Raw genomic sequence first — 13,347 nt, forward strand, 5'->3', positions numbered from 1 at the left:
CCAAGGTTTCTCATAGTCAGCATTGTCACTGGCGTCCCACTGGATGTGAATTCTCCCTGCCCACTGGGTGTGAGTATTCCTTGCCCTTTTGTGGGTTCTTCCGAGGATGTCGTAGTCGTAATGGTTTGTACAGTCCTTTGAGACATTTGTGATTTAGAGCTATATAAATAAACATTGGTTGATTGATTGATATGTTTACAATTAATCAGTGGACAGGGGGATGGTAGAGCTTATTGTCTCATTTTGAACATAACCTTCATTGACCCAGTCCTCTCCTTTACTGAAAACCGTGGCTGCTCAATTTTGCTTCATTGTCATTGCAACGATCTAGTCCAGTTTCATTTCCGTCCAGATTGCGGTCTAAGAAAAACCTGTATTTTCTTCCTTAACTGTAGGGGAGAAGATGCTTCATCTAAAGATATGACAAATGAGAGCTGATACCTGCCACACAGAGTTGTCACTACGATACTGACAGACTGCTGCCTAATTTAGACAAGGCCAAACAAAAGCACAAGGCCTTTCATAGTTGGCCAGTGGAACATCTTAAAATAGCAGACTCTGTATCAAAATGAAGCTACAATATTCTTGTACTGACACCCCAGGGAGCATGAGGTCACAGCACTGGACTGGGAGATCAAAAGGAAAGAGTCTGTATATTAGTTTACTGCCTAGGTAGTCTTCTTTTTTAAGGGCCACTAGAGTAGTGTGCATTAGTCCAATTTCACATTGTCACACAGTATGTGAGCAAACTTTCACGGATTAAATTAATTATAGTAAGTGTCAACATGTTGACCACACACATTTGGATTTATTATTAGTTATTGTTGTGGTAATGATGGTTAATCTATACTGTCGATGAAAATGTGCATATCTTTGCTACTAGATGAGAGAGAATGAGGCTGATTATTCAGTGAGTTTTAACTGTACGAGAATACTTCTTCAGTTTGAAGGACTAAGTGTTAGCTTTCAAACAGTGCTAATCATCATTAGTGTTTTTTGTAAAAATACGCACGGCATATGCTTGTCTCGGAATGATTGATAGTTCTCAACATTTGTCATTTAAGTGCTTGTGTTTTAAAATTGTCTTCTGTTTTTCGAAAATTTTGTTAGTTAAGCATTTAGCGAATATTCTTCCGGTTAGATAGCTGTATAGTTACCATAACAACACAACCATTCTGCTTCCTGTACTGGGATCTTCTCTCTCAAAGGCACCACTGTTACAAGAATGTAGTGTCTTACCTGTTAATCAGGGTCCCAAAAAGTAGCCTGATGGTCCTTTGAATATTCTCAGTGCAAAGCCAACTCCACTGCTCTCTCATGAGCAGACACAGGATGTTCAAAGCTATGTCAGCCAAAGCTGTTTCAGCTTAATGGAAAACACATAAAGTAATGTGAATTAAATGTAGCACAAAAATATTCAACCAAAATTGTAAATGTTATTTGTTGTTAAAAACATGCAATAATTTTGTAATAAAAAAAAAAAACATTTGTTTTCATAAAAAAAGCCATTTATTAAAAGTTAGCATGTTTGAAAAAATACATTTTGAATCTCTTGAAGTGCAAATGTGCTGCTGCAGATTTTTGGTGATTATAAATAATTAATAGCTGACAATTGTGAAGTGAAGTAAACATTTGGATGGCAGATGTAGGTACATATCTATGCGAAAATATACAATCCTTATATTAATGTCCCCCAACTTTTTCAGTAATACACAACTGCTATGGTTACTTTATCCACTAACCGACAGTGCCCTCAGGTGGATAGACTAATCTTGCAGCTTTTGCCTGTTGTATTTTTGGGTAAGCTCTAAATGCTAAACCTTCTTCAACAGGTTTTGTTTCTACTTTGTGCATTTTTTACAAATCATGATTAAATAGTGTTTATGTACCACAGATTTTATAAACCCACCCATGGGCCATAACATATGCTTAATCATTGATTGTAACTACAACGAGAGCGATGCTGTTTTAAGTGGACAATGGCACTGTTTTTGGGATTGATCCTTATAAGATAAATGCACAACTAAAACATCGGCAAGATTGGCAACTTGAGTTCATATATAAAAGAAAATGTATAATTACATATATGTATATACACATACATATACATATACTGTGTGTATATATATATATATATATATATATATGTATATATATATATATATATATATATATATATATATATATATATATATATATATATATATATATATATATATATATGTATATATATAGGCCGGAGTACCCGGAGGGAACCCACACATTTAACGGGGAGGACATGCAAACTCCACACAGAAAAATCCCGAGCCCGGGATTGAACCCAGGACTACTCAGGACCTTCGTATTGTGAGGCAGACGCACTCACCCCTCTTCCACCGTGAAGCCCATATATATATATATATATATATATATATATATATATATATATATATATATATATATATATATATATATATATATATACAAATACAAGACATACATTTACACATATACAGACAAATATACATACACACATACATGTATATACATGTATACATATGCACATATATATATATATATATATATATATATATATATATATACAAATACAAGACATACATTTACACATATACAGACAAATATACATACACACATACATGTGCACGATCTTGTTGACCTCAATACTACTATTGTGGCTTTTAAAGCTCATAACCACATGCTGCCTGGATGTTTACAAGTGAGATTTAAACCCAGAGAGAATCCCTATGACCTCAGAGGTTCAGCTTTCTTTCAGAAAGCAAAAATAAGAACAAGCTTAAAAAGTAGATGTGTTTCTGTTAGAGGAGTTCAACTGTGGAACAGCTTGGATGATTCCTTAAAATGTTCCAGTTCCATTCACACATTTAAAAAACACTTTAAGACCAATGTCTTGAAAAAATATATCACTTTTGAATTAACATTGTAGTTAATACTATGATTAATGTTAATTAAAAATCAAACATGAGATATAAATAATAATAGAAGTACAATTGTTTGTATATATTGTATATATAATTAGTGCAAAGGTCTATATGTACACAGGGATATTTCACATGCCTGTACTGTGTATAAAATTGAACTACGTTCATGTTGTTTATGATGTTGTTTATAATGTTGTTTATAATGTGTATTTATAATATGTTCTGCAAAGGACTTTTTATAACTTTCGGAAGTTTATTTTGTACTTGAATTTGTTTATAGGGTTAGGCGCAATAAGTGTTTAACTTCAGCCTAAACCCTTTTGGTCTGTAACATTTTTCGTTTTCAATCTATGAATGTACAACTTTTTATTTTCAATCTATGAATGTACAAATGTTTTTTTTGCTTTGTTGACCATTGACCGAAGAACAATAAATAAACTTGAAAAACTTGAAACTATATACATGTATAAATATGGACATATATGTGTACAAAGATAAAGTTAAAGTACCAATGATTCTCACGCACACATTAGGTGTGGTGAAATTTGTCCTCTGCATTTGACCCATCTCCTTGTTCATGTAGTACAGCTCTCTGAAATTATTCAACCCCCATTGTATACTAATATATGTATTTATATCACATTTAAAGAAAATGTACGTGCCATATATTTCAATCAAATAAATATAATTAGGTGATACGTTTTGAGTGCATCTGTATATTCCGACTCCTATCTTACCATGTCTTTGACTACCAGTAGAGCATTCATGCCAGCTGTGTCCTCTTTGTGTAACCTTTGAATCATCCCCACAAGTTGGCAGAAGTGTGATAGATAGTTTCTCTTGTTTTGAGATAAAACTTTGCAGATCCTCCATAGACATCCCATTAAACATCTGTGAGTGGAAATCAAAGAACACAAAAACTGCTAAAATTGGTATAAAAAATTGTAAGAACGAAACGACTGTGGAGAAGTGAAAATGAATTCAAGAACTTACAGTGTGAGTTTGTTCCGAGCTGAACAATACAGGTAGTCTAATATCTGAGCCATTCATAAAGGGGATGCTTCTACTGGAGAATTTCAGACGTGACCTTGAGAAAATGAGGGAGAAAATAATATGCCGGTAAGTTATTCATTAAAGGCGGGCAGTGGGTGACTCAAAAATATACATTATACTCACAAAAAGTTAGAAATAATAGGCTTTCAGGTGAAATTACAAGAGGAACTTAAATAGCAATCTTTACAGGTGAATTTAATTTACCTTCTCTGAAAGTTTACAATCACATGTTCAACGGTTTGTTTCACTACTTTTTGTACAACTTACTGTTCTCTAACGCAGAGCTGAAAAACAAACAGGCGATTTTTGATGTACCGGTTGTGCTTTTCTGTGGAGAAAAAAATGCCATTTGTAGTTTCTCTGTATCTCTGTTACAACCTGCTGCCAGTCTGGGACACTTTATGCTTGGCAGGGATTGGACTATTTTAAAACTCTCTTGAAGACCTTTCTTTTCAAAAAAGCTTATAACTGCTGATGGGTTTCATATTTAGTATTTCATATTTTTAGGTTGTTGGGCCTGTCAAAGATTCGACAATCAATCACTCGTGGGACATTAACGTGTTTATTTGTTAGTCAGAGTGGATTAGCAATTTTTTAGATGGAAAAAATCGCAAATGTTATCCAATTTTTTTAATGAAATACTTTTGTCCCTGTTATAGGTTTATTTTATCAACTTTGTATGAATTAATGTAGCAGCTAATTACGAGCTGCTTTTCCATTGCAGTTTTTTTTGCAAAATAAAAGAGATATTTCCAAAATGTTTATTAAGTATATTTGCGACTTGCATGTGTTTCCATTAAAGAGTGTTTTGTGTCTTGAGTCGTAATTCTAAAAAAATCTCATCCCGCGAGAATCCACTTTGAGGAAGATATTGCAGCCACTGCGAGAAGCACCTTGTTGCCGCCCCTATATTGGGGCATGGACAACGTTGAGACGTTTTCCCCATCATTGGAACACCGAAGAAGATTTAAAGAAGAATCAGATGAAATAAATCAGTATGCAAAATTGACATAAGCAAAGGTTTCTTTTATTTTGTTTTGACCTGTTATTTTGCAATATTTGTGACAGACAATGAAGGAAGAAACATTTTTTTATTTTTTTTTAAATAAAATTTGACCATCACTTTATTAGTGATGGTCAGATGAAGCCTCGTGAAGCATTGAACCACTTAAGCCAATTGGTTCGAGAATTTCTCGAAGCTTCAATACTTGCTTCGGCACAAGATTCCACCGGCTAGCCATATGCATAATTACAAACAGCTGTATCTTAACCACATAAAGTGTGATGCATTGAATTGACAATGACAATGAATCACAATAAAAGTATGACAAATTGGCTTTGCTGGTTAGATTAACAAAGTATAATAAAATATGTTTTATGTGTTATATAAGGGGCAGCATGGTGAGAGAGGGGTTAGTGCGTCTGCCTCACAATACGAAGGTTCAATCCCGGGATCGTGATCTTTCTGTGCAGAGTTTGCATGTTCTCCCCGTGACTGCGTGAGTTCCCTCCGGCTACTCCGGCTTCCTCCCACCGCCAAAAACATGCACCTTGGGATAGGTTGATTGGCAACAATAAATTGGCCCTAGTGTGTGAATGTGAGTGTGAATGTTGTTTGCCTATCTGTGTTGGCCCTGTGACGAGGTGGCGACTTGTCCAGGGTGTACACTGCCTTCCGCCCGAAACGCAGCTGAGATAGGCTCCAGCGACCCCCCCTATGACCCCGCGCGACCCCAATAAGGACAAGCGGTAGGAAATGGATGGATGAATGGGAGTTATATACCGTATTTTTTGCAGTATAAGTGGCTCCGGAGTATAAGTCGCACCTGCCGAAAATGCATAATAAAGAAGGAAAAAACATATATAAGTCGCACTGGAGTATAAGTCGCATTTTTGGGGGAAATTTATTTGATAGAACCCAACACCAAGAATAGACATTTGAAAGGCAATTTAAAATAAATAAAGAATAGTGAACAACAGGCTGAATAAGTGTACGTTATATGACGCATAAATAACCAACTGAGAAGGTGCTTGTTATGTTAACCTAACATAATATGGTAAGAGTCATTCAAATAACTGAAAACATATAGAACATGCTATACGCTTACCAAACAATCTGTCACTCCTAATTGCTAAATCCGATGAAATATTATACGTCTAGTCTCTTACGTGAATGAGATAAATAATATTATTTGATATTTTACTGTAATGTGTTAATATTTTCACACGTAAATCGCTCCTGAGTAGAAGTCGCACATATATGAAAAAAACTGCGACTTATAGTCCGAAAAATTCGGTAAGTATATGTAGTGTGTATTTGTATTTTGCCAACATGTTAGAATCATCTCCTTTCTGAGCTGCCACCTTATCGTGGTAGAGGAGTTTGCGTGTCCCAATGATCCTAGGAGCTATGTTGTCCGGGGGCTTCTATGCAAAACATGTTGCACACAGTCAGAGCAAGCAGAAGCAGGCAAGCTAATTGCAAAGCCAAACAAGCCATTAAAATAGCCGCTAATCCACAATATCCTGAAATACACAAGAAATAAGTGCTTAGTAAACTCTAAGAAGTATAGAAGTCGAGGGGAAAATGGCTCGATCGATTATGTTGATATCAAGAATAGTATTAGTATATGATTTATACGAGAGTGATAAGGTTGATATTTCTATTATCTCAAAATCTTTTTTGGTCGTTTTTACAAAACTCAGAGAATAAGTCTGTGGATACAGGAGGATTTTGAGGGTAAGAACCAAAGGATTTCAATGAGCAGTAGATAGTAGTTTTTGTTTTTTGTTTAGTTATTGTGTATTATTGACTTTGTTTTGATCAAACACTTGTAAATAATAAAATAAAATAACTACCTTGTTTAAATATATTGACAATGTTACACCTTTAATAGCACTCACCATATATCAATACCGATTTCACTAACAAATGATCGGCATCTGAATTGGCAGCATTAAATCCTAATCGGAACATCCCTATCTCTGACACATAAATAGGATAAGTGTAAATGTTTTGTTATGAGGTTTTCAAAAGTAAAGTCAGACTTTTGTTGAAGTGTACTCATGTAGACATGAATAGTATAACATTTATATTCAAGTTCACAGGATTGATATTGGTCGATACTGGTCAAAAATATCCCTGTGAGAAATCCATAGTAAATTTTTAACCCAGCCTCTTGAAGAATTGGAACCATAATCGGAAACTAATTTTGCACAAATTCAAACAATGCCCAACCATAGGGATGGTGTTTCACTTGACGTTAGTTTTTCACCTGCACATATTGTGTTGATTGTATGCACTTAAACAGCGAAATGTATGCAATTAAAGTACTGTAAAATATTGTGGGTATTTTGGCAGGAGATTCCCATTTTTCTTTATTGCTGCTGAATTTGCTGTGGCAAATTCTTATGAATATTGGTTTAATTTGCAAATTTAGTTATGGTTTCATTTATACCATTGAAGTAAGCCTATCTAAATTACTAATCTGTTCAAATTTCAAAAGGAAAAGAGGCATTGTTTTTAGACAAATGTGTACGTTTCCTTTTTTTAAGTACAGTTTTAGCATTGGCACTGGGATTGGATAATGTCTAAAATTAACAATACTCAACGGTAATGAAGAGGACTTTTAAAAAAGCTATTTTAATTGAACCAAGAAATGAATTGGGTCATTCATGGATCCCACATCGTTGTGAATGTTGCTATTCAGTTCCTTGTTAGACACCAAGTTGTGGAAAAAGTAATTGAACAGTTGGACATGAGCATTCAAATGTTTTAGGGTCAAATTAAGATAACCTAAAAAAAACTTTTTTAGGCATTTTAGGTTCAACCTGATATTTAACCCAAAAGCCAAATTTGTGTGATTCTGATTATTCAGAAAACATTTTCCTAAAAAATTGTGTATAAATGTGATAACATACAACATGTGTTAATCCGTATTAGCACCAAAGACAATGCTACAACTTCCTAAACCTACAAGGTCTTCACTGGTAGTTCACCTTGCTTTACTTGGCCATATCTTTTCTTTAGAAAGATGATCATTTGTAACATGAGCAAATTCATACACTATTTGCTGATGAAAAAACATTACACATGTCTGAAACTTTAAATGCAGAGGGTTTTCAAAGTGTGAAGAACATTATATGACGTTAGGTTGTCAGGTGAAGTGATGCAGATTGAGAAAACCTTTTTATTTCAAACCGGCTAAGCTCAGTCGCGTTTAAGTTTTTAGTTCCTAATAGAGTAAACTGAGTCTTGGGTAAACCGAAAACTATTGAGTAAGAGTCTCAATAATCCCCACCCTCGGGGTGAGAATCACATACTTGCTCTTTTTGTCCAAGATCACCTCGCCTTCATTTTCCTCAGTTGGGCTCTGTGGCTCCGAATGAGGAAAAGCGGTTTTCAGGGTGTCCACAATTGCATTCATCACAATCTGCATTAATATGACATCAATTACAAAGTAAACAATATTATTTATGAAAAAATACACCAAACAATACAGTTCTTTGCATTCATCATATTTCTGCACTTAAAACACTTCAACACAATGGTAATGTAAATGTTTTAGTTGGATGTCACTATGTAAAATGTCTAATCTAGTTTTAATATATTCAATCCCTATTGAAATTGTTAATAATAATAATGTTTATCGTGTCTCGATAAAACTTTGACATTTCTGATATTGATCCGATACGATATCAGCATGAATCTTGTGAAGTGAATTATATTTATATAGCGTTTTTTCTCTTCAGATTCAAAGTGCTTTATATAGCAAAACCTACTATATACATCTTTAAGCTAAATTTAAACCAGAGTAGGTGGCACTGAGAGCAGGTGTGTAAAGTGACATGCCCAAGGACGCAACGGCAGTGACTAGGATGGCTGAAGCTGGAATCTAACCTGAAACCGTTAAGTTGCTGGCATAGCCGCTCAACTAACTGAGCCATGCCGCATGCATACTTTTATTATTTTGTAGTGTGGAATGTTAGAAATGACTTGATCAAGGTAAATTACTCAAACAGGGAACAACGGTAGGTATGAAATACTCTCACCATTTGTATTTCCGGTCTGGAATGGACTTATGCGGTCTTCAAAGGGGACCTATAATGAATTTAGTCTTTTTTTAATAATAATTGCTACAATGTTGGATACTAACATTAAACAAAGCTAAATCGTCAAATGTTGCAGCATTTGGCCGTGAACTGGCTCGCTGTTTTGGATGCATCTGTTCGCGAGGTTTTTGAGTATTTGGGACACTAGGGAATCTGTGACGTCACACATTGGCGGATGTACATATGGAGTCATACCTGGACATGTTGTCTCGGGAAGTCTCCTCCTCTATTGAGCTGACCAGCATTACTAACTCGAAACCAGTAATCAGATTAAAGTTACTTATCCAAAGTCACTGTGCGTTACCATTTTTGTAATTTTACTTAGCAAAAATATGTGTTTGTTCTCTTCTTGAGTCCCGAGGACTGACTGCATAATCGCCACAAGTCACGTTTTCAGCACAAGGTTAATTCAAAAAGCGGTGACCAGACCCAGGAGTGTACAATTAGGTAAACTGAAAGTTACCTAGGCCACAAGATTTTTAGGGTGGTCGTGCCTTATTTTGAGTTTTCGGGTGTTTAGTGCTTTAGTTACTGTCCTGTGCTTTTATTTTGGTCCCGACAAAAAATGGTGGCCAAAACTCAACTTAAATAGTGCTGTTTGATGACACAAAACAAGTGCGGGGAACAGCGCTCAAAGGCAGGTGTCAAGTCGCTGCAAAAACTAAAGTGCCACCAAAGGAAAAGCACAGGACAGGAACTGCAGCACTAAACACAGGAAAACACTAACAAACTCAAAATGTGGCACGCCCTAGGGCAACATGCCATGATATAGGGACCCCTAAATGTTTCATAAAAACAATAAATAAATGTTCTCTTATTCAAAACAATTATCTGTATATTTTGTCTTAATTTGTGCTCATAATAATGGATCAAAATGCTAAATCAATCCTAATAGATTTTAAATTGCCTCCCCTTCTTTTTTCTTATGTAATGGACCATTTCGTATTAATGGCATGTGCAGGGAGATCAAAATATATTTTTATGAAAATGAAGCGGAATCAACCAAGTAAAGCGGACAAGAGAAAAATAAAGAGTTTTTAATAAAACTATTCGTGGTGTCAACCTTTTTTTCAGTGACACTAAATGTATGTGCTCTGCAGCGGTGTAAGATGCATAAATGACGTGAAGAGTGACGTGTTTAATCACAAATATTGGAGTATTATGTGCTCAAAAAAGTAAACTATACCAGATGTTGATAATTGTTCCCATCAATTACAGTAACAGTTGGGATAGGTGATAATTGTGCAGTAATGTGCAGCTCGCGTGGTAGTGACAATATGGTAAATTATACATTGTTTTTGTTATGTGGCGAGCTTCAGTGACTAGTTTTGTGTTGAGACCCCAAATATGCCCGTGATCTGACCATAATTATCTACTATGACAGAGCAATGATTTCAATTAGAATATGTTCAAGTAATGAAAAGTTAATGAAAATGTTTGTGGGTCCTTCATTGAGTCTGCATCTATTTTTTGGCAGCACTATTACTCATACATTATTACAACAACTTATTATTTTGTATTATAATTACTATTACTTATTTCTGCTACAGTTCAGAAAGTCCATGGCGTCCAATTTAAAGAGGATCTAAAAATACACAGACATTATTTTGGACTTTGTCAGCTAAAGTTAAGGAGTATTAAGGTTTTTTCTACACTCCGTGTTGGCAACAAAATGAAACTAATAATCTAACGTATACCGCCATCAGTGTGTGAAAGTGTGTGTGAATAGGCGAATGTGGAAATACTGTCAAAGCGCTTTGGGCTCCTTAAAAAGGGGTAGCAAAGCGCTATACAAGTACAACCCATTTACCCATTTACAATAACGTGTAAATAAAACAGCATTCGGTAAGGTAACTAAGTTACTCTTCAAAGGTATAATTAGTAATCAGATTACTTTTTAAAAAGTAACTGACAAAAATCGACATTACTACTTGGTTTAGGGAAACATAAGAGAAGGCCAGATAAAGTATTATTTTCATCTAATCTTGGCATGCACATAATATCACTGACCTGCAACATACAGTGACATAAATGCTGCTAAAATCAGCACTTTTTGAAGCAGTGCTGTATCGATCGGAGTAGGCAGGTATACCTAATGTTGTGATTGGGTGAATGTATTTACTGTTTTTAAAAAAATATTGTTTTACCTTGCCACAATTCACACAAAATTTACACCAAAGTATTTCCAATATATATTAAACCACAAGGCGGTGTTTTAAGTATAGATACAAAATCATCAGAGGTCCCCCCTATGCTGAAATAGAGTGGTAATTGATTTTTAAAAAGACACCTATTTTACCAGTATTTAGTTCATGACGCAGACGCAGTAAGTCAAATGATGCAGACACGTTTGTAACTGAATACTTTCTAATATGCTTTCGCCTTTGAGACTTTGTAACCGCGATGATAATTAATTAATACTTATTTGTATTCACAAATGTCTTGATTTATATTGTGGTATTGTTTAATTAAGGACATTTATTATATATGTCTACCTTGTGTGTTATTGTGTGCTTAAATGTTGTGTAGCTGCTAGCTCCTAATAGCCTATAGCCCACAGTGTTCACTAAAATTACAGAAAAGATCAACCTTGTGGAGGACATTTAGCTGTTAAATGGCTGTTGCGCTAGTAAATGCACTGCAGTACTGTTTGCATCGAAGCGCTTATATCGGAGGTTATAGATGCAAGCCGATATAATTGCATACTTGTTTTTTTTGCTGATAACGAACCAATATTTGATAACAAATCTAGACACCCTATAATTTAGATAAAAGGTATGTTTGTTTCTAGGATAATTACAATTATTACTTAAACACTTGACTTATTTAATGAAAATATGGCCAGTGACTCACCTTGTCAATGCGTGACACAATAAAAGGTTTTTTGACAAAGGCAATCCGGGCATCCGTATTCAGAGCCAGAAACTCTTGCATCTGTTCACTGTTGGCTATTTCGGGTATAGCACAGAGATGCTGAAAAAAACAATTGAAAAATTTCTGTGAATAAAAGTACATTAAGCCTACAAGAAAGTAAGTAATTTCATAAAAAGTAAATGAATTATGCACCTTGAGATACGTCTCAAGCATTCCTTTTCGAGCCTCGATCTTATCACTGTCCATGTTTCCAAATGGCATATCAGGAAATATTTTCTTTGGACCCTTTACACCTTCAAAATATTGAAATATTGAATTTTAGTTCAAATACTTAACATAAACAAAATACAAGTATTATGAATATAGTTTCATCTGCAATCTAGGAACAAAAAGAATCCTTCAGACATTCCAGCATCACATTGTTTGCCTTGTTGACTTTCTTTTCTAAAATAATTTTATCTTTGCACCCTGCTTTTTGAAACCTTGATTTATAAAAAGTAAAGTCAAATTAAAGAAAAACTTTAGAGCCAAGAAGCAATACACTGTCTTTGCACTGAGTAATTATTCTGGTTCTTGTGCAAAAAAACAGGAGGTACTGGATCAACATCAAAGTAAAGCCCCTGCTCCTTCCCATCTCATCTGGATGCCTCCTGGACGCCTTCCTGGTTAGGTGTTACTGGCATGCACAGCCAGGAGATCTAGGACACACTGGAGGGGTTATGTTCCACAGATGGCCTGGAAACGCCTTGAATGGAACTTGAAGATGTGATTTCCCTACTGAAGTCAACCCGCACCCGAATAAGCAAAAGAAAATGGATGATTTACTAAAAACTATGAGAAATGTATAAACTTCGCAAATAAATAGAATTAACCATATACATTTTGGAAAGACAGGGTGTACATGCCCCTTGTGGAATCTCCCAGGGCAAAGGGGTCTTTGGTACTTCACCATTCCCCACTACCTGACAGAAAATTTGAACGCCTCTTGATTGACATGAACGAGCAAAACCAAGGAGGTAGGTCACAAAAACAGGAGGAGGTATTTGAATTGAGCCTAAGATTTAACTTGACAAGATACATTAATACATCCAAATATACCTTTGATTAATTTCTTTAGGTCTGTTTTCTCTTCCACTCTTGTTTGGAGGTTAAGAAATTCACTGTATCGCCTGTTGACCATGTGATAGGCCACAGGCTGAATAGAAGAAGAGCTTTCGAAACCTATGTGCAATGTGTTGCCATCCTCAGAGCATGGTTGGATTTGCACAGTGGCTTCACAACTCATCGCTGTCTCATACTGAAAGTCAACACAACAAAACAGATTGCAATATTCACTGTATAAACTTCATCGTTGGTCGACTGTACTTCA

At 35.3% G+C, this 13,347-nt stretch overlaps 1 protein-coding gene across 4 annotated transcripts in view; it reads right to left on the reverse strand.

The window, feature by feature from the left end:
* LOC133564450 (sorting nexin-19-like) overlaps nucleotides 1-13,347 on the reverse strand; it is a 62,891-nt gene that overhangs the window by 33,790 nt on the left and 15,754 nt on the right. For 3 of the 4 annotated variants that reach the window (XM_061918784.1, XM_061918783.1, XM_061918785.1), the window contains exons 5-11: nucleotides 13,077-13,275; nucleotides 12,171-12,271; nucleotides 11,958-12,077; nucleotides 8,316-8,425; nucleotides 3,933-4,026; nucleotides 3,677-3,830; nucleotides 1,240-1,366 (exon numbers count right to left, since the gene is read on the reverse strand). In XM_061918784.1, coding sequence (XP_061774768.1) covers nucleotides 1,240-1,366; nucleotides 3,677-3,830; nucleotides 3,933-4,026; nucleotides 8,316-8,425; nucleotides 11,958-12,077; nucleotides 12,171-12,271; nucleotides 13,077-13,275 — 905 coding nt within the window. The remainder of the gene's footprint in view (nucleotides 1-1,239; nucleotides 1,367-3,676; nucleotides 3,831-3,932; nucleotides 4,027-8,315; nucleotides 8,426-11,957; nucleotides 12,078-12,170; nucleotides 12,272-13,076; nucleotides 13,276-13,347) is intronic. The other variant, XM_061918786.1, reaches the window with a different exon arrangement.

This window comes from Nerophis ophidion, linkage group LG13, assembly GCF_033978795.1.
Source record: "Nerophis ophidion isolate RoL-2023_Sa linkage group LG13, RoL_Noph_v1.0, whole genome shotgun sequence".
Taxonomy (NCBI): domain Eukaryota; kingdom Metazoa; phylum Chordata; class Actinopteri; order Syngnathiformes; family Syngnathidae; genus Nerophis; species Nerophis ophidion.